The 22,428-nt window shown below is 45.3% G+C and overlaps 1 protein-coding gene across 5 annotated transcripts in view; it reads right to left on the bottom strand.

Annotated features, from left to right (window-relative positions):
* Positions 1 to 22,428, bottom strand: part of WNK1 (WNK lysine deficient protein kinase 1) — a 1,566,458-nt gene that overhangs the window by 707,950 nt on the left and 836,080 nt on the right. For all 5 annotated transcript variants that reach the window (XM_086952842.1, XM_086952840.1, XM_086952841.1 and 2 more), the window contains one exon: positions 10,283 to 10,360. In XM_086952842.1, coding sequence (XP_086808968.1) covers positions 10,283 to 10,360 — 78 coding nt within the window. The remainder of the gene's footprint in view (positions 1 to 10,282; positions 10,361 to 22,428) is intronic.

The following is a 22,428-nucleotide window of genomic DNA, read 5'->3' as shown; positions in this document are numbered from 1 at the left end:
TCTTTCCTTCCTTGGATTTAGTCTGAACAGCTGACAAGGTCAAACATCAATGTCCCTTGTCATTTTGTTCTGGTCAGGCACTTGCACCTAAACACAACCCAGGAATGCAGCTGTTGTTTATGAACATGTAAACCATGTCATTTAGGCATGTATAGATCGCAATTTAACACACAGCGAGAGACCGATATTTTCAGAGAGAAGCTCACTGTTGTTTCGGAGATGTAGACCGTCCATCTGTGTATGCTACGGTACGAGGTCTTCTGCCAATCCCAGAGATCTTTGCTGCATAATCAGTTTACTACTGTAGAAGGGGAGGGGGTTAGGCTTTTCTGTCTTATAATAAGACAGGGCTTTTCACAATATATAGATTATTAACAATGCGAATAGTATTTTTGCTAGGTACTTTTCGGCTCGTGGCACCTAAACACTTTATGGTTTGAGTTGTTTTATTGAGTTTTGGGTATCAAGGTTAAACAAAACCACCACCTACAACCATTGGCCAGTGGGGAATAATGAAGAGTATGAATATACTATAGAGTGTAGAAAGAAGAGAATCAAAGAAATAGGGAAGGAGATAGTCAGAGGCCTAGGTACTGTCTGTATCCCGAGCGTGTGAGGCTCTAGCTAGTTGGGGGGTCATCCCCTTCCTAAGAGTGTGTTCCTCTTTGGTGGGAGTCATGGTAGAAAGCCTGAGAATCCGCAGGTATCGTGGGCACGTAAGTTCTACAAATTTGGATGATAGATAGGTAACAGTGGAGCCCTATGTCTTGTCAAACCTGGGTAATGTACAGGAGATCCCCGCTATGATCCACTCCATGCCCCACCACTTCCAAGACCTTGTGTAGCCAGTCCACTTTTGTTGGAATGTCTTCCGTTGCCCACTTGTTAAGTAACACTTGCTTAGATGCGCCTAGTGCCAAGGAGATCGCTCTGCCCCTGCAAGAACCAAGGGGTTATGTAAGTGTATTAGGGAGTCCCAGTAGGATATAGCTGGGGAATCTCAGGATTTCGGGGTGGTAGATGTTGTCAATGTCCAGTAAGATGAAGTCCCAAAAGGTTTGTATCTTAGGGAACTGCCAGAGAATGTGTGTTAGTGTGCCTAACTGTCCACATTTGCGCCAACAGAGATCATCCCCTCTTAGTTTCCATTGTGCAATGCAAGCCGGGCTATAGTACCAGTAATGCGCAATCTTTAAAAACATTTCCTTACCAGCAGTGCTACAGGAAGAGGCTCTGGCCCTATGAATAATGTCTGGTAATTCCTTCGGGGAAAATTCCCGCTCCTATTCTGACTCCCACCGTCGCTGCGCCTGGGATTTAGTGTTATTTTTAGCTTTGTTCAGAAAGGTGTAAATGTTTAACAGTAGGTGTTTGTTTGAGTTCCGAGTGATGAACCAGAGCTCGAATTTAGTGAGAGGGCAGCATGCATGGGGGATACACTTGGGGTTGAGTGACCCAGTGGCGCACCAGCAGGTATTGCCAGTATGCGTTTCTGGGGATCCTAAATCCTGACACTAGTTGGGGGAAGTTCTTAACACCCTGCTCGTTGAAAAGGTCTCCTATTCGTTTGCAATTGGCCTCTTGCCATTTCAAATATCCATTCTCTCTGCTAGCGTGGGAAGAAGGGGAGAAGGGGGTGGGGGGAGGAGTCAGGGTTGCCTATGAAGGGGGTCAGGGGTGACATAGCAGTCGAGAGCCCGCACTTCTCCTGCACTTTGTCACACACCCTCATGGTGGGCCTCAAGATAAGGGATATGTACACTCCTGGCGGCCGGTGTCATTTGGGGAGCTAGGGGACCTTCCAAATATGCATGCCTGCTATAGCAAGGTCAATATAGCACCAGTCCTTTTCCGATTCCAACTTATACCACTCTGTCATGCAGCCTAATTGCGCTGCCTCAGAGTAGCGCCCCAGGTGTGGGACCTCGAGTCCCCAATCTTCTTGTCTGAGATGTGTCAGTGTCGAGCCATGCGGGCCCTCTTCTCTCCCCAATAAGTTGCTAAAGTTGAGCCAGTATTCTAGGCGGGAATGTAGTGGAAGCATCTGCATTATATATAAGATGCGGGGTAAGAGAGTCATCTTGATAGCAGCCAGTCTGCCCAACCGTGACATTATGTGCTTCTTCCAGGTAAGGAGTTCCCTTTATACTTTAGCTAGGATCTCTGAATAGTTCACCTGAGTAATCCTCTCGATCGTGGGAAAAATCCACAGCCCTAGGTAGGCAATGCCACTGGAAGCCCATGTGATTGGGAATTGTGTCGCCAGATGTTACTGGTCTGCTTTGAGAATGTTTAGGCTAAGGGCCTGTGTCTTCCGGAGGTTGATTTTAAAGCCTGAGACGGCGCTAAGGGCCTCCAACTCCTTTCAAGAGGGGGGCCTGGGAGAGCAATGGATGTGTGAGAAAAAGCACTGAATCGTCTGTGTAAAGCGAGATCTTATGTTCCCCCGCGAATCCCAGTAATAGTAGGGAGCACCCTGACTCTTTCGGCAAACGGCTACATATAGAGCGGAAAGAGAAGGGGGAAGTGGACAACCCTGTCTAGTGCCCCTACAGATCCAGAAGGGACGGGAAGAAAACCCGTTCACCCTGATTTGTGTCTCAGGTCCATTGAATATGCAGTTCACACACTTCATGTATCACTCCTCAGTGCCAAATCTGTGTAGTACCTGCCGCAGGTACGGCCAGTGGACCCAGTTGAAAAGCCTTCTCAGCGTCTACCGACAGGAGCACCGCAGGAATCTGCGTGCACTGAGTTTTGTCTAGAAGATGGTATAGTAGTTTAGTCCCATTGCTGCAATTTCATTCCGGGATAAACCCAGACTGATACGGGTCCACCAGTCCTTGCATGTGGGGAGCGGGCCGTGCCGCTAGAATACTGGTAAAACATCTTCAGATCCACATTTAGAAGGGATATAAGACGATATGATGTGCAGTCTAGAGGGGCCTTTCCCGGCTTAGGTATCATGATCACCTCCACCATTGATATCGACGGGGCCAAACTCCTAGTTGCGCTAAATGTTTTGAAGAGTCGGGCTAGAAGGGGGTGAGGTCTGACGCGAACACTTTGTAAAAGTCTGCCGAAAAGCCAACCTCTCCCTGGGCTTTCCCAGGGGCAAGGCCCTGTAATGTCCGCAAGGCCTCCTCAGGTCAGTTGTCCGCTTCCAGCTTGGCCGCATTCGTGGGGGGGAGGAAGGACACTGATGCTCCACGAGTATATTCCTCGGCCGCTGACTGATCTAATTAATCCGCTGTGTCGAGAGCGGTATAAAAGGACTCAAATTCGGTTGTAATGTCCTTATCCGACCGGAGGATCTTTCCGCTGCCATTCCTAATCTCTGTTATATGACGGGCATTTGTCTGGGTACGAAGCAAGTGTGCTAGGAGTTCCCCAGCCTTATTCCCCCTTCGAATTAGCACTGTCGGTGCGTAGAAGAGCGTATTCAGCCCGATTAAGGGCCCTTAGCTGTTCCCTCGTCGTGTTAAGTAGCTGGCACGTTTGGATCGCCCCTGTCCGGCGGTGGATCCCCTCCAACTCCCTATTTTTGCCCTCCAGGTGTTCCAGCTTATCTCCCCTCTCTTATTCAATCCAGCCGCAATAGCTATGAACCAGCCCTTTATGATCGCCTTCAGTGCATCTCACACTAAAAGGATTGCGACCGTGCCATCATAGGTTTGTATAGTGGTACGTATCTTGGTGACATTAGAATCATACGAGAGTAATTCATGATTCGACCTGCACGCCCTCTGGCGGGGGGATCTCCCTAGGCAGAAGCAACACAAGGGAAATCAGGGAGTGATCCGAGAGCACCGCTGTCCCGATCACAACATCCTCTGTAGCCCTCGTGAGTCTCTTGGGGAAGTCCAGAACAAGTCTATGCGCACATAGGTTTGGTGTGCCATGGAAAAGAAGGTGTATTACCGAGCCATTGGGTAGCGGTGTCTCCAAGCATCCGTGAGCCCAGCCTACCCCAGCCTCTAACATAGATTACCAAAGGGACCAGGAGTGCCCCACACGGAGAACCGATCTGTCCATCTGGGCGTCTGGGGCCAGGTTAAAGTCTTCCCCAACCACCAAGTCCTCATCCAGAGACTCACGGATAGTGTTCAATGAGTCTCGAAAGAAGGTTACTGCTGTTCGTTAGAGCTAGAAACAGAAGCGATCATGTATGTATGGTCCCCAACTGATACCCTCAGTGCCAGTATCCTGCCTGGTGTTTCTGTATGTACTCAAATAGGAAAAGACACGCACCGTTTCAGTATACCAGAGGTTGAATGGATGAAAAGTTGTTGCGTGCAGACCAGGGCTTCGCTGTCTGAACAAAACAGCATTGAGATCAATACAAAGTAGCAATCTCCCAGTGGGAGTTGTCCCCCAGTGCACCGCGTTGTGTAATACCCGTAGGTATGATAAAGTTCAAACAAACACCAAGTTCATTCCAAATGGTTTTGTAATTGTAGTGTTCAAGTTTATTACAAATCCATTTGTTTTTTCATGTGGTACAAGTATTCCTTAAACGTCTTTAAATACATCCACAGTTTTTCTTTCTACATCCCTATGCATTTCGGGCTTGTCCAGCCCTTCGTTAGGGGAATAGTCTGTAAGTAAAAATAAAAATGAACTGTTTTCAGAGATGATATCTCCCGTAAATAATTAAAGTCTAAGCAGCAAATATCCAATGAAGTTCAAAAGATCTCCGTGATTATTAGACATGCAAGATGTGACAGTCAAGAACTGTGCCAGTGATTCAATCATCGTCGGAATTAAAATATTGCTGTGAACTGTATATCGTGCAACCAATATGAAAGAAAATCAAAACCACAGTGAAAACGTTACGACGAAATACCATTATATACAGGGTGTGATTTAAAGTAGTGAGTATCGTGGTGACTGGCAATACCAAACTCGGAGTGCCAATAAAGTTAAACCGTGCTCTGGGCAGATGCTCGCTAAACGCGCGATGTTATATTGCTGAGAATCACTAATATTTGCTTGTGTGTGCCGGTAGAGTTTAAACACTGCCCGAAGCAGATACTTACTAGAGACGTGATGTGAACGCGCTGTTAATCAAAGGTTCCTGGTCGCGTTTGCGTTTCGAGCCGACTGGTACTCGTGTTACATGCAGCACTACCGGTGCTTTCTCCTGAAACTGCGTTGCCAGCAAGATTCCCACCCCGGCTCTTTCCAGTCCCCAATGAAAAATACTGTGTCAAACCATTTTGACCTGAGATGTTTTCAGTCAGCGCGCAGGAGATTAGTCTCTTGTAGGAGACAGATATCTTATTTAGCATCCCTTAGCATAGCAAGGAGCATCCTCCGTTTAATGGGCAAGTTAAGACACCGGACATTAAAGCTCAGGATAAGAACCTTAAGAACTGTCATTCGGGATGTGTGGGCATAAGCCATGGCGAAACTTAAGTGCATGACAGTGATCCTGACTAGGCGCTCCCTCCCATCCCTTAGCCTCCCGTAACGTCTAGCTGGTGGGCTGGACACTACTGAGCGAGTCCCTCCCGCCGCCCACCCCCACAGGACAGAATGCAGTAAGCTTTCTGTGTACGTTGCATTTGTGGATTTAATTGCTCACCTTGAGGAGTCAAACTATCCACCAGAGTGTGTCCGTCCAGAAGCGTAGGATGCTAATGTGTATCCCTCCACTCTACTCGTGCCCACCAAGGATATGGTTCGGTGTGCCCCACGCCCTTTTGTGATATGAATGATCCATCACACCGGGATATATATATACCTACCTAAATGTGTAAAGGCCTCCAATGTAAAAAATGTGGAAAGAAGAACAGGAGAGAGGAGAGAGAAACAGACAAAAAAAGACAAATTAAACAGATGATCCGCTGTCCGTCGGCATTGGATCGCATCATCGTGTGTGGGTCCATGTGTCCGGTAGTCGATCATCGCATCCAAGGGGCTGGGCTCCCCTCACCAAGGCCGAAGTCGCTCACCCCAGGTTTGCATGACAGCTGTCTCAGTCCATGGGCACTGGACAAACGTTTATTGAGATCACTCATTAGGAGGGTCACCGGCACCCTCGCAGTTTTGTATCTGTCGCAGAAGAGCTTCCCTTTCTTTCTGGCTTTCTTGTTCAGAGGGTTTTGTGCTGTACCATCGTCTGGGACCTCGTCTTCGGTTCAGCTTAGAGGTTGGGCCTTCCTCTAGCGACTCAGAGTCTCCATCTTCCTCCAGGCTGATTGCAAGGATTTCCTGTGCTTCTTTAAGGGTTTGCACCACTCGCAGCTCTTTATTCCAAATTAAAGATAGTCTGAACGGGTGTCCCCACCGGTATCAAATACTTTGGTCTCAGAGATATGCTGTGGCCGGCCTCAGAGCTTTGCTGAGTTGCAGAGTGAGAGGTCCCCGAAGATACCCACTTGAAGACCCTCGAACGCTACGGTCACCTTGTCACGGGTGGCACTCATGATAATCTCCTTCTGCCGATATGAGTGAAGACAGGTGAGGGTGTCCTGCTGTTGTCCCAGACTAGAGGCGGGCCTCCCAGACTAGAGGCGGGCCTCCTATGAAAGTAAGTGCCGTCCAAGATAATCTCCCCATCTCCTATTGCTGGTGCAGCATGACAGAAAAAACGGATTACCCACTCCTCCAGCATACCACCGTCCGCTTGAAGTGGCACCCTTTTGATGCGGATGTTGGATCGTCTTAAGCAATTTTCAAGATCCTCTAGCTTGAGCTGAAGCTCCTTGTTGCGCTCACGCAGGTTTATTAATTCCCGGGCTTGTTCCGTGACTACTACTACTCTGCTGTCCCCACTCCGTTATAGGGAGTCCACTCGATCCCCAACTTCTTGGCTCTCTGTTCTCCGCTGTTTAATGTACGAGGCTACATCTTGCTTCAGGCTTGCGAAGTGCTCCCTAAGCATGCCGAACAGTTTCTCCATAAAGCCCTGTGTGATCAGCTCGTCTGTGCGGTCTCCATGTCTTTCTCTAGGGGCTGAGCCGTTTGTTGTTCAAGTCCAGGTGCCCCGGTTTTCTTGGCGCCTGATTTCTGAAGGAGGTCTTTAATCGTAGGGCCTTCTTAGCTTGTTGCGTAGACACTACTTTGGGGCAGCGCCGAGCGGTTCAAGAGACTGCGCAGTCAGAGGGTCACAGGGCGAGTTAAGTCATAGTCCAGCCCGCCTGTATATCAGTGACCTTAGTTCCTCCTGAACAACTGTCAAATGATTCCTCGCCCTGGGGGGTGTGGAGAAGGGTCAAGGTTTATTCACCAGCCCCCGGAGGGCCTCTACCCGCCACCTCACCAGCCCTGACTGCCTCGCACAACCAGGGGGGTAGCGTCTCCAAATGAAGGGTCACTATGCTGCAGACAAAATGGCTGACCTGCAGCCTATGCTGAGCTTCAGAGGGTCCCCCCCGTGGCCGTTGATGCTCCTCCTCCTTCCAGCGTTTCCAGTTGGTGCTTAACAGTGGGACACCGTCCAGATAGGGTTATTGGCAGAGCAATGTAAGCCCAGGGAATAAGGAGAGGGCCGAAACACAGCGCCCGGAACCCAGCGCGGTCACCCGGTTTGATTTGCGAAACTCCCAGCCCCCAGCAGGTTCGGCCTACCTGATTGGGAAAACTGGTGTACCAGACGTGCCTGGCCTTATCAGTGGCGGTGGCTGAGTGGTGCAAAACTCAGGTTCATCCTTTGGGTCTAGCTCAGGCCTCTACAACGGAGGGCCGCGGGAGCGCCGGCCCCTCCAGAGACATCCCACCCTCTGCTGCTTGTGCCGCTTCTGCATTGCACCGCCCCTCTGCTCTCCAAACTGGCACCCCTCCCCCGCCGCTGCCTCTGCCTGCCCACCTGGGTGGGGGCACTGCTTGCAGCCACTTTGCTAGCAACCCGACTCAGTCGCTAGGCACTCTCCCCAGTCACCACCCTGAAGGCTCCGGGATATATTCAGGACTCCTCTCCACAGGGTTCCAGGGTGCCTCGCACAATTCTCTCTCTCAGTTCTCTCTCTGCTCTCTTATGAGAGTGCATCCGGGGCTTCGTCAGCGCCGCAGTCAGCAATCTCCACAGCCGTGCTGATCCCCAACCGCGGCAGCGGCTGGGCGCGTCAGTCGTGGCATTATTTAGGCTTCAGCACCCGTCCACAGCCCCAGTGTCTCCAATGCAGATCCCGGTAGCGTCGGGGGAGCATTTTCGATCTCGCCCTGCCCCTTAGTGTTCGGGGCCGCAGGGCTGCAATTTCACCTGAACCTGGGTCACAATAATGCTGTGTGAATGTCTTTCTCTGCCCTGGCGAAGGGAGCTCCGAAGAAACGGTGCTACTCCGTCGCCATCTTGCCTACGCCCCCTACACTACATTTTAGAGCACGATCGTTTAAAAAAACATTTCAATCTTCCTTCCTGTCTCTGTCATATCTTATTGTGGACAAGTACGAGTGTGTGAGTGAAAGGGGGGTGTCCTGTCACGACGATCCAAAAGAGTGTCAGGAGTGTTGGGCTCTGGGGTGTCTCTCCGGATAGGAGTATGAGGGCAAGTGAGACACTATAGCTAGTTGGACTAGGGCTCATAATACTCAGGTAGTATGGGAACTCAGTCCCTATCTAGTAATGTTCTATGGTCCCAAGCATAGTTCTGTTCCTGAACTGAATCCCTGCAACAGAAGAAGCAATATATCAAGGATGCAAAAAAATAAACAGTTTAATCGGAGGATAAAATACCAGATTATTTCCATATTTATCTTTTTTTAGGCAAGAATTCAGCCCTGGTACCAACGATCCAACACAAAATGACTGCGCCACTATAACAGTGGGATTTGGGTGCACAAAACTACAGAAAGTTTGGTCGAGGGTTCAGAAGCAATTATTTAGGCTTATTAAGACCAAGTTAGAGTTTGTGACTAAAACAGCATTATTAGGCTGAAGACTGAATTATAAAAAAAAAGCTAAATAAAACAGATAATATCAGAAGGGCTAAGAAACTGATAGAAAACATATTCTGAAATAGTGGAAGGATAGTAAGACACTAGAAATAGAGGAAGGGAATGAAGTTGGAATTGGAGAGCCTGGAAAACATTTAGTATAAGCATGCAGGTATCTTGGAAAATAAACAAACTTGTGGGTGCCTTTGTTGCACAGTATCCTTAATTGTGATAAGCAGCAGAAAGTTGTTTTGATCTAGAAGGGTACATACACATAACACCACATTGTTAAGCATGTGTAGTTATTACCAAGTAAATCACTGTGACAAAGAAAGCTAAATGACAAATATACCAGGGAGTGGAATTTCTCAGACATTTTTTCTTTACTTTTGTCTTGAAATGTAAATGTGTGTCTCATAAATACACAGCAGACATTTCTATTTCCAAAATTGTATTATTCCTTGACACCAATAAAAAAACTAAAGGTAAACATGGTGGGTGAGGAAAAGAAAGAAATTAAAAGAGTAAAATATATAACAGCTCCCTCGTTTAGAAAAAAACACAATTGGATCAAAGGATTAGCCTATGGTAACAGTGTTTCTAAGTCCACATTGGCTCAGGAACAGACTGAAGTGACGATTTGTATTTAGAGGCCAAGATAAATCAATAGAACAAATGGAGTGTATTCTGAATAAATTCATGAGAGAGTTAACCACTTTCTAAAAATGTTTTGTCCGAGTTTCTTTCTAACTAGTCTAAAAGTTAAAATTACATGCCAGCACATTAAAAAAGCATACTGTACCATCATATCTTTCAATTGACATGAATGTAGTAAAGCCTTTGTTTTAAATTATCAGCGTGGATGCCTTTCTTTACTAATTACTTATTTTACTAATGTAGGAAATGTAGCAGTGAGGCTGTTACGGTAAACTAAGCGCTATTAAATATGCATGCTTAAAAATACTATATGTTACATGTCTACAACTCTGCAAAAATATTGATAGGAGTTCAGTAAAGAACATGCATGTGTCTGAAACAAACTAAATGAAGAACATTTTGTTGCATTTTAAAACCAAAACTTGAGTGAATCTGAATTAATGACAAAATGGAAGCAGCACAATAACTTTTCTTTAGTTGATTCCTACCAAAGTTCATGGTCCTAGTTATTCCGAGCAATTTTAGAAAAAAATAAATGTATCTACCCATTAATCAAGTCAATTGAGTTAACACAATAACTTGTTTGTATCCGTACTAAATTTTACATATTTTAATCACCTTTAGTAACAAGAACAGCAGCAAGAATAGTAAGACAGGCAAATATGTATTCCTTAAAGAAACTGTTAAGATACATTTTAGTTTACCTGCAGCTTAAGGGACGGCTTAAGAGAGGGTGAAAACCTACCTGCTGCGAGTGCTGCGATGGTTGAGTTGTAACACCCAAAGTTAAACTGCTGGGCTCAGAATGGCCTGGCTCCTGGGTCTACCGGAAATAAAAGACAAAAACTGAGTAAGAACAGCACAACAGCCAGGAACTATGTGGCAGAACTGATGTTTCCCAGAATCAGTTATAGGAATGATTTCATACTGGTGAACAGTTGTGAAGATTTACAAAAACTGTAAATTCAGGAATTTTAATCTCATTCTCATGACAGTACAGTTTTAAAGTCAAAGTGACATGTAATAGTATCATCAGATTCAGTATCACATGCTTCGGATATAGCCCAAAGCTGGAAAAATAATTTATCAACACTGTTAAAATGTTTCCAGTCTTTCAATACCATTAAGGGTAGCTGTTGTGTTTAAACCATATGAAAGTCTTGACTTAATACCTTCTCTTCTATGCTTCTTTTTTTCCCCTTCTCCTACACGACCTCTCGACAAGATGCCAATGTTGTGTCCTTGTAACGAGGTAAGATAATTTTGCAGCACAATTTTTCCAAATGGGAGGATAGAATGCTATCTGATATTTGGCAGATATGAACACTTGACAATTATTGGGACAGAAAATTTACCTTTTTGCCACAGCAATGTATTGTTTATGGTTGCCCTGGTTTGGAAAGCAAAAGCAGGTGGGAAAAGATTGAGCCTTTGGATAAACATATTTTAAAGGAAAGAATATCAAAAAGACATTTAGCTTATGGTAATATGACAATTACAATGATTAAAGAAGCATCTTAACTGACTGTGAAGTGATTGCTTTACAGTTTCCAGTGAAGTTAGCTCTACCCAATATTGTAGCAGTCGCACTATTACATAACTGAGAGGAAGTAGGGGAATAAGGTTTCATATTTATTTTAATAACATAAGATATTGTAATAACTACACCCATAGCTAACTGAAATAAACAAATTTTAATTGGACTTCACACCCAAATGCTACTATTTTTGCTTTGTCTAAAATGTCAAGACTGGTACATATTTTAGCATTAAACTGGGGTGGCAAAAAAGAAAGGTGAAATAAAACATTGCATGAAACTAACAAATCAATTTCAGCAAAACAGTGCCAAGATGGTTACTTTTCATTGCTAAAAGGACAAGTGAACTCACAAGCAGTGTTCTAATTCTTACTTTTAGATGCTTTTGCACTTCTCAAAAGAGGTCAGTCGTCAAAAGTCATAATTAACTATCTAGCCTGGTATCTAACCACAACACATTAGGAAATGTAGATTAGCTGCCCTTACATTTACTATTTTTGCAGTTAAATCACAAGTGTACCCATCCCAAACTTGTCTTCATAAGCACTACGCAAATTCTGCTATCTTCTGTGTTTCTGTTCACTGGAGTTGAAAAGAGGCAAATGAAGCATATACAGACACATCCCGCAAGCAAAGTCTGGCAAACTATTATTTACTGGTAATAGACTATCGAAGTGAGAGCAGCTTTATCGCCTTCATTGCTTATACATTGTGTACTCGCCATAATTTTTAAAACAGTGACACCTTGTACATTTGAAGGGGAAGCAAAGATAATCCTGGACACAATGTCGCAAAATCATTTGGCTGCTGCAGATGGAAGACTATATCTTGTAAGCAGGGGCGTAGCTTGGTCAGTAAAATTAGGAGGGGGGTGAGCTTAAAAGTGCCCAACAATTACCCTGGCATATCATAGTTAAATATATTATTTGAGAAGTAAAGCATGAGGGGGCTTAAAGGGCAGTTGGAAGAGATAGCAGTGTGGATTGTTACGGTTACTTAAAAACATTATATTCTAAAATAGCCAATAGTTTTAAGAACTTCTAAACAGAAAGGAGAGAGAGTCTGTGTATGTATTTGTCTGTGTGCACATGTTAACATCTTCAGTTATCAATATACCACCCAACCTCACTAAAACAGTCAGAGAAAACTTTGAAACACACAACCATAAAGAGACTTATTTCAGAAATTTAGTGTACAACCTCAATCAGTGCAATGAAAAAATACTTCTAACCATGCACAAGAATTTAACAGGCCACAAAAAATAAAATACACTGGATTACAATAGCAATTCACAATTGTTCACATAACCAGAGTCTAAAGTGCACAGCTAAAACCCTAAACAAGAGTCATTACTATTTCTCTCCCTTTCTACAATGCTGGGTCAATTCTAATCCAATGCTCAAACTACAAACTGCTATTATTTGAGGTGCTCTTAAATATTCTCAAGCAAACTTACACAAGAGGGAGACCCTCCTTTCCAAACTGCATTGCATATGCTCTCAACGCAAGGCAAGGCCAGAGTAGAGATACTAATGTTCACCTCATCTGAAAGAAAATAAGTTACTTACCTGTAACTGCGGTTATACAGCATTGGTATCTTTCATAGATTCACATGCTTGACTAGTTCCGCATCTTCGAGATAAGAGTCCCACAGTAAAATAATCAAGCAGTATTGAACAAATATCGTAGGATATAATGGCCCAAGGCAATGCTATTGATAGCCTATGACCTTTTTAAAAAAGGACCTAATGTTGAAACACAGCCAATCAGCTGTCAGCACCCTCTAAGAACACTCCCAATTGAGAAGTAAGAATCCCATAAAACAAAAGAAAGGAAACGCCTTGGGGATGAGGGTGTTGCATGTGAATCTATGAAAAATACCAATACTGGATAACCACAGTTACAGGTAAGTAACTTATTTTCTTATCAAGCAATGGGGTATCTTTCATAGATTCACATGCTTGAATCAGAATAGCAAGCAGTATCTAAAAAAATTTAACTGTCGGTAGTGGATGGAGGGAGACATGCAAATCATAAATACATCAAGTCAGTGCATTAAAACAGACATCTGTACATAAGCAAATACCCTTCCAATCCTAGAAACTTTAACATATGTATACAGCAAAACATGAAGCATGTATATCCTGTAATGACCATGATACATTCAATGAAATGTTTAGCAAAATAGAAGTTACCTCTTTATTTTTAAGCTGGTTAGAAATAACAGTACACGATATTAAGCAATGTTATGCAATTTCAATAAAGTATAAAAATTCTCTTTACCAGAAAGAGGCCCGCCTTAATTGAAGGGCTGTTAAAAAACAATGGTTTGGCTTAAGCGCAGTAAGGCCACGCTACTCTAATGATCAACAAAACAAAATGCCAATACTGCTCAATAATTTCTCATGTTTCACAGAACAATGAAGTAAGCAATTATCCTGGAAAGACCACTATTTCAGTCCTGAATTAATCATCAAAATTCATTTCTTTAATTGTTAATTTTTCATTTTATCAAAAGTGTCATATTTCTAGAAGAAATTTTACAATCAGACGTTTATAAACACCTATTTACAAAGAAAGCTTTATTTCAAGACAGACAAATTCAATCGACAAAAATGTGACTGCTATCATTCTGTGTCGCACTCAAACTCAAACACATGCAGCATTCACTCAAAGAATAAAACGAAAAAAGAAAAGTGAAAATATGTAGTTGTCCCTCACCTCAAATGTATTATTCTATTTTATCAGGTGGGGGAACTCAAAAAATACCTAATTTTGACAAAATTTCAAATTTTTACACATAGGCCAATCAAATAGGTTTTCATCTTAAATATTAGAAGCAGTTAGAAAAAGTGCGATAGCCTTTTGTTTTGTTGATCATTTAATTGAAGAGCTGGCACAGTACAGCTTGACCCACAGCTGCATCCTCATACTGCGTAGACTGCCGACAGAAGTGCTGCGTAAAAGTATGGACACTTTTCCATGTTGCAGCACGGCAAATATAATCCAGCATCACTCCAGCGAAAAGAGTTGCTGATGCGGACACTACCCTGCTGGAATGTGCTTTGGTCCTTCTTGTTCAGGGGTGGTTAGCCTTGTCATGGCAGAATTATATTGCCGAAGAGACCCATCTGGAGACAGCGGCCTTAGTCACTGCTCTTTATTCCCGGTCCTGTCCGTAAGGCACCAGTAGTTGATCAGTCTCTCTCTTGTCTTAAGCAGGTAGAAGTTTAAACATTTTATTCCATCTAGCGTGTGCAACACTTGCTCTGCTGGAGTGGATGGATTTGGTAAAAAAGCCTAAAGTATTACTGGTTCGTTAAGATGGTACTGCGTCAGGACTTTAGGAATAAAAGTTGGATTTGTCTGCAGGGTCACAAAATATTGTGTGAACTGCAGAAATGGTTCCTTCTAAAAGCCTGGATTTCTCTCACTCTCCTCGTGGAAGTGAGAGCCAGTAGGAGAGCTACTTTCCAAATTAGAAACTTTACTTCAGCTTTGTGAATTGGATCAAAGGGCTGCCTCATCAGTTGTGCAAGGACCAAATTGAGCTTCCATTCCGGAGGGGGTGCACACATTGGGGGAAAGGCACGGAAGAGGCCGCTCATGAATTATTTCACAAGACCAGAAGCACACAGATACACAGCATTTGAGCAGATCTTCTGTATGAGAAATCGAAGCGAGGTGCACCTTTCACAGCAGAGAATGTGAGACCTGATTTTGCCTAAGAGGAGATATGTCAAAATATGTTCCGGGTGTACCAGCAGCAAAACCACTTCCACTTTAAGCGGTACATTTTGTCAGTGCTTTCAGCTCTGGATTTTGCAATGTTTACCTCTGCACTCTTATGAGATATTCAAATCTTTGAACTCCAAGAATTCAGGAGTCATGCATGCAAATGAAGAGATTTCGGGTCTGGATGACATATTTGGCCCTTGTTCCTTGTCAGAAGCGATGGAGACGGTTGTAAGCGTATGGTTGTCGATTCTGACAACAGGAGAAGTACTGGAAACCAGTGATCCTTAGGTCATCGTGGTTCTATGAGAATGAGACGGCAGGCTTACGTTTTCATCTCGGTCAGCACCCAGGGAATTAATGGAATGGGGGAAAGGCGCAACTATCTATTCCGGAGCATCGCAATACAAGGGCATTCCCCCCATGACTCTGGGATAGAAAACATGCTGGCATAAGACTGGCATTTGGCGTTCTCTCTCATGGCAAACAGGTCTAAAGATGGCTTTCTCCACGTCCAAAACATCTTGTCGACCTGGCACTGTTCTAATTCCCATTCATGAAAACTGGACTGCATACGGCTTAGCGTATCCGCTATCATGTTGTGCAGCCCTCGGACATGCTTGGGTCTTAGAGCGAGATTCCATGTTGTGTCATCCATTCCCACAGATCTTACTCTTCCTGTGATATCATAATGGACCTAGTTACTCATTGATTGTTCAAGTAGTACATGCTAGTTGTATTGGTCATATGAACCAGCCCAAAGGAACCCGCTATTCTTGGCAAGAAGGCTTGAAGAGATAGTACGATGGCCTTGAGCTCCAAGCTGTTTATGCAGTGCAGCTTTTGCACCCTGGACAATTTTCCTTGGATTTGAAAACTCCTGTAGAATGCCTCCCCAGCAATCCACAGAGGCCTCTGCAGTTTAGATTAAATCTGGGCTGGATAGAAGGACAGTAAGTCCCTTTTAGAGATTTGGTTTGTGAATCCACCGTTGCAGCACTTCTTTCATGAGTGGTGTGATCTGTATTGTTTCGTTGAAGGATCCAGAGGTCTGCAGCCATTGCTTCTGTAGCTCTTCCTGAAGAGACCTTATTGTCAGCCGTCTAGTTGCACTAGATTGATTGCTGATGAACAAGTTCCCAGGAGCGATTTATATGCCCGAACAGAAACGTACCCTTTTTTTGACATATTTCTTGCTAGCTGCTGCAATAGTATCTGCCTCTCTTGGGAAAGCAAAACTTTGCAGAGTACGGTGTTCATTGTTGCTCCCAGAAACTATATGACCTAACCAGAAAGAAGGGAAGATTTCTCCTTTATTATCTTGAGGCCTAGAGAACAAAACAACTGAAAACAGGCGCTTGTAGTCTGCTTGGCTACCAGTGCTGTTGATGCTTTGAGCAGCCAGTTGTCCAGGTATGGAAATACACGGAGACCTTGAGATCAAGAGCTGCGGCTACTGACGCAAAGGCATTTGGTAAAGATCCTTGGAGCCGACTTGACGCCAAAGGGGAGTACTTTGAATTGGTAGTGGGTACCAGCTACCGTACATCTCAGAAATCTCCAATGTTTCTGATGGATAGGGATATGAAATATGCATCTTCCATATAGAGCAAGGTCATGTAGTCCTCTTAGCGAGACGACGTAGAATCTCAGTGTTACGATTCTGAACATCTGTTTTCTGAGGAATTTCAGTTGAGACCCCTGAGATCCAGTATTGGTCTCTAGTCCTTTGATTTCTTTTTAACAAGAAAAAACAGGAATAAAAACCTTTCCCTCTTTGAGCTCAAGGAACCTCTTTGATCACTCCTTTGGAGAGCATTACCTGAGTAAGTGAAGACGAGGGGGTGGGGCTCCTCTGGGTAGAGTATTCGAGGGACGCTGAGTGGATTCCAGGGTGTGTCCAAAGGTGATAAGGTCTTGTTATATTACGCCACTGCTGCATATGGTTGGAAATGTTCGCACCCACAGGTTGGAACGGAAGGGAAGCTGGTACCTGTACGAGATCATGGTTTCCTGTTGGAGTCATGACCTTGCGTATGTGTTCTTTTGATGCCCCTTTTAAGAAAGAAACCAGCTGTTGAAGACTGACAGTAACCTGGGGGGTTGGAACTGTGCCTGGCTGGTACTGTTGGTTTTGCTGATAACCTCCTTTAAAGGAGGTAAAACTTCGCCCTCTAACCCCTCCTAATGGCACTTTACAATATTGCAGTCTCTCTAATGATTTTGCTGTTTCCATATCCGTCTTGATTGCCAAAAGCACCTCGTCGATATGCTTTCCTAACAAGGATTACCCTTCGAAAGCCAAGATTTTTGTCTGCACCTACGGCCTAAAGGTGGTCGCCAGTGTTGGCTACGACAAGGGCGCAGTCGATGGTTTCAGACGCTGCACGTTCTCCTTCTAGCAGAATGTTTATTGCCTCCTGTCTTCTAAACTCTGGTATAAGACCCAGCAGACATCCCATAACTGAGCACATCTGGCAGTCATAGCGGCCGATGATTGCTAATGCATTAGCTGCCATGATAGTAACTGCAGCCATAGTGGAAAAGTACTTTCCAAGAATGTCCATCCTGTAGTGATTGGGGTGGCAGGGTTCTTGGATCTCCTTTGCGCCGCTTGGGAGATAAGTGAATCTGGTCTGGGATGTCTTATAAGTCAGGAAAGAGAATCCTCCGGAGCCCTATACTTCTTTTCAATAAGAGGGAGAACTGTAGGTATGGTGGCGGGTGTTCACATCATCTTGATGCCTTCTTGCCATATATAGTCTATGATTGCTATGGAGCACACAGACTTCCTGGTGTCCTCCTTAAAAATCATACAGGAAGCAACTGGTCTGTTTGACCATCATTGGTAAATGAAATCTGGTGGATGCTCTCTGTCAGATTATGAAATCCTCCAATGTCCTCTGGGGGAGAATCTGATGGTAAGTGTGCAGCAGTTGGTATGATGTCATCACAAGGGTCTTGTGCAGAAGTAGAATCCGGGAGCTCACCCTCTTCTCTGTCTTCACCAGAAGCAGAAGTATCTCCTGCAACAAGGTCTGTTGGTAAGGGGCGAGGAGAAATCCCAGGTGTGACTGGAGGAGGTAAAACTGGCAGATCCACCTGAGGTATTAGTCTGTTTGGCTCCGCTCCATGCAACGGAAACAGCTGTCTAATCCGCCAACATCGCCTGCAGCTCTTGTATCCGAGCAGGCGGTAGGTGGGCCATGTCTCTGGGACGCGGTTCTTGTTTAAAACCAAATTGACGATAATGATTAGGTGGAACCACATAACTGTTGATGGTACTGACAGGGTAATCTTCATCTTCCTGACATTTTACGTGCAGCTCTGATGGACTATGAGCTACACCGAAAACACTATCATCATCCTCTTCATCAGAGTCCTGTATGTCTAGGAGATGTGATGGCATCAATGGTGACACTTTATTGTACTCAGCCATGGTGGGACATAAAAATGTTTTGGTCACTTTTGTTACCAGAGTAACCCTCATTGATGGTGGCGTCGAACAGTTATAACCTGAAAGGCAGATTCCCCAGTCGATGGTGTTGCAGTCAATGGTGGCATCGGTGATGTGGTGGTCGTCGACGAGGTGCTACTTGTCGACGGGGGCACACGCCGACGAATCGCTCTATGGTGGCATCTTTGAGGATTTCCTCATCGATGGGGGTACGACGACGAAGCTCCCATTGTCAACGGGGTCTTAGAGAGTGAAATTCTTGTCAACGATATCGGAGTCAGTATCACAGTCATGGTCATGGTTGCCATTGTTGACGGTGCTGACGATGTTACACCTATAGTGTGAAAATGTCAATGGTTTTCTGTGAGATTTCTGCATCCCAGGGTCTAAGGAGGAGGCTCGCCCTCAGACCCTGTGATGCAGAAATCTCACAGTGATCTTTGTTCTTCTGGACAGAATGGATGGCAAAGACAATTTAGGCTCTGAGAAGTGCTCCGCTCTCTTCATCCTTCTTAGAGCCTTTGGAGTCATAAGAAGGTCTATGGTGTGCCCTACCTTCTCCAGAGGAACGGTCTCTTGACCTGGCCCTTTTGTGAGATGTGGAGGATTTCTCACTCTCTTCATTAGACAAAATTATCTGGTGCTTAGTGGTTTGTAGCCACAGAAGCAACATTCCCTGTTTATCCTTGAGGGCTTAGGAAGGAAAAAGGCGGCAGATCTTGTATTCCTTCACATCATGCTTTGGATGGAGGCAATATATGTACTCCAAATGTGGATCATCCACATGGACTCTTTTCCTGCCACAGGTTTTACATGGGCAGAAAAGGCTCCTCTTGCCAGACAAGGTGTCAAGACTAGAAATTCCAGAAGATGAGGAAAAATCCGAGTAGCACTAAGGAAGACTCTCTTCCACACGACGTGCAGTGAAAATCTGAGGGAACGTGCCTCGGTTGGGAGTGTTCTAGAGAGTGCTGTCAGCTGATTGGCTGTGTTGCAACATTAAGTCCTTTATTAAAAATGACAGATAGGCTATCAATATCATGGCCTAGGGCCATGCAGCCTGTGATATGTGTATAAATGCTGCTTAATTATTTTACCATAGGACTACCATCTCGACGACGGGGATCGATTCAAGCATGTGAATGTATGAAAAATACCCCAATACTGGATAAGTAATTATCAAGCCAGAGGATGTATCGAAGAAAAGAAATAACAGTGGAAGGCACCCTCATCACAATCCACAGCTCTAATGGAAATCGGAAGTTCGACAAGGAGGCAAGTTTACTCCCTCAACCACGTCACGGGAGTTCGAGAGTGGTGTGTAGGGCTGAATTCCTGCTTCAATTTCTTGTGATTTTTCTTTGACTTACCTGAAGACTTCGACTGTGATGACGATCTGCTGCAGGAACGACTTTGGAAACCAGACCTGCTTTTTTACTCCAACCTGTCACGAGGTGGAGTCTTCTGGTGTTTGGCGCCATACACTTTGGCCAAACTACCTCGTATGGCCTTCAGGTTCATTTGGGCATATTCCCTGGAATTGCGATCTGACCCCAAGCACCACAAACAGACTTCATGAGGGTCCGTCACAGCCATCTGTTTGCTACAGTCTCTGCACAGTTCAGACCCTGTTGTTTTAGGGGATGATATCCTCCCTTTCACACTGTTTCTTGCAAACAAATCCAGTCAAAAGACTATGAAGAAGCTCTGGATCTGTAACTGAAGGTGCAGAAAGAAATGAACTGATGTCTGCACGCATGGTGGGCTTATATGCAGCTTCACTTGTAACCTCCACAGCATTATGATGTCGGCACAGAGCTGCACAACTCCATAAGCCCGTGTGTAGGAGTACTGCTTTTAAAGTTTCCGGATCCAGTATGGCACCTGGGGAATATTCACAAGGGGAGGAATCTGCGTTTAGAAGTATCCATCAGAAAGTAGCAATCTATGGCAGGACCGAGGCTTCAGATTAGGCTTTTCTTTCTCTGTTTATTTTGCTCGAGCAGCTTTACCAAAGTTACATAACAGTAAGCAATAACTACATTTCCCATGATGCAAAGGGACAATGTGAGAGAGAAAAAAAAGTCAAACAGCCATGAGCCAATCCTGTGCCAGGAACAACAACGACTTCCTTCGTGGGGCGTTCTATACCCCACGCCAAGTCATTTCCTCCCCTAGCGCTCAGAGAGGTGACTAGCTTGGCTGCGCCTATCGCTTCACACAGGGGAAGTTCAGTAATATCTAGTTTAAAGCAGGTAGCTCTTGGGCATTAGGTTTTCTGAGAGCCCTGCCTGGAGCAAAACACTCGCAAAGCGGGTAAGACACTGATTTGCATATCGGGACCGGCAAGGCAGTCATACCCTCATCAGTAGGGAGCAGTTGTCCCAGGGCTTACTTCCCATATATTACTACAGGTAATCATTTGTTGAAGGTTTTTTACTCCCTACCATCACCCCTATTGCGTGCATATTTGAGCATTGATCTGCTATGGAAAGTTATGATGAATATTATGAGGAGGAAGGAAGGAGATCACCTATATGCCTATCGACGATCACTTTTGTCAAGTGATGGACTCCTCTATCGGAGGTGTCTCAAGTGGTTGCGCCCCTGGAGAGGAAAATGTAACAACTTCAGGCTCAATGGCAACAACCCCTTCCCGCGAGGGAAGATTTGACGGGGTCTAAAAAGCCCCTACCTCCGGGTGAGCCCTCCACTAGCATACTAGAGCAAAACAGACACGCCCTGAAGAGGATGGCGTGGATTTAGATGCTTTTGCGCACCTATTAAAGGAGTTTATGGATGCCCAGACCCCCTCAGCGCCCATAAAGCCAGCAGAGGATCTGGCAGGACCCTCTGATCTCCTGGTTGCTTTGCCTGAGGGTAATCCAGATGAGTTCTCCCCCACCACCCCCCAAGACGTCTGATGGGGATGGCGAATCGAGTAGGCCCTGTCGCCTAGCAAAAGGGGATCAGTTAGCCCTTCTCGAAGTAGATAGACATGCTTAATCCGGACGACGTCCTTCATCCGTGGGTTAAAGCCCCTAAGGTTGCTGCCTACATGGCCGCCTAGTTACGTAAACCGTTAGACAAGGAGGTGAGAAGTTGCCTGAAGGCGGAATGCCGGAGACCGGCCCTAGAGGGCAAAGTGGTGGTCACACCGGAAGTGGACCATTAGATGGCCACTTTCCGGGCTAAATTCGTTTGTGACCCCAAAAAAGGCCTTGATCGCTCGTGGAGAGCGTGCCAAGATAAGCTTTTGGACACGGCAGGTCCCTTGGCAAAGATCCTGGACATGTCCGAGGACGGCAAGGCCTCGGGTACTCATCTCCCCTGACATTCTCTCTAGCTGGGCGCAGGTCTTTACTTATTAAAATAGACCCTAAGCTTGGAGAACTGGCCACTTCAGAGGCTGGCCCAGTGGCAGAGGGCAATCTCTCCGGAGATACCTTTGTGAAAGAGTTGGGCAAGTTCGTAAATACATTCAACTCTTTAGTTAAGGCCCAAACATCTAGTAAGCGGATCTTCACCCTGCGTGTTTTGGCACAGCCGGTCGTGGTAGGGGGTGCGCGACCGACCGTCCCTAGGACCAAGCCTCCTTCAAATCATCGGAGCCACATAGAGGACAATGGCAAGATCCAGAGAAATATGGGAACTTGCACCCTACCAGAACCTATCCACGCCGAAGAGGTGGCTGAGGCAGAGGAAATGGTTCTCACAACAACCAGCAAGGTGAGACTTCAGTACTTGGGGGATGTAGAGATTGGGGGCAGACCGCTATTTTTTCTTCACAATTGGTCTTCTCTCACCTCAGACGCCTGGGTCTTACAGACGGTTGCAGTTTTCTATATAGAGTTTTTCGAGTTGCCAACTCAAACGGTCCGCCCGTAATGCCTGTATTTTTCAAAAGACCAGGCGGATCTGATAGACAAGGAGGCTTTGGAGCTGTTACACAAGGGAGCGATCCTCCCTTCGATCTTGCATTCTCAGGGCTTTTTCAGCAACATTTTTGTCATGGAGAAACAGGACGGGGTTTCCGCCCGGTTATAAACCTCAAGGAATTCAATGAGTAGCTTGTTTACCGCCACTTCAACATGGAGGGGATTCACCTCCTTGGGCTTCATGATAGACTATGTCAACGAGACTTTTCCCCTTCCATCTCGCA

Source organism: Lissotriton vulgaris, chromosome 1_2, assembly GCF_964263255.1.
Source record: "Lissotriton vulgaris chromosome 1_2, aLisVul1.2, whole genome shotgun sequence".
NCBI lineage: Eukaryota > Metazoa > Chordata > Amphibia > Caudata > Salamandridae > Lissotriton > Lissotriton vulgaris.
This window is presented reverse-complemented; position numbering and strand designations above follow the sequence as displayed.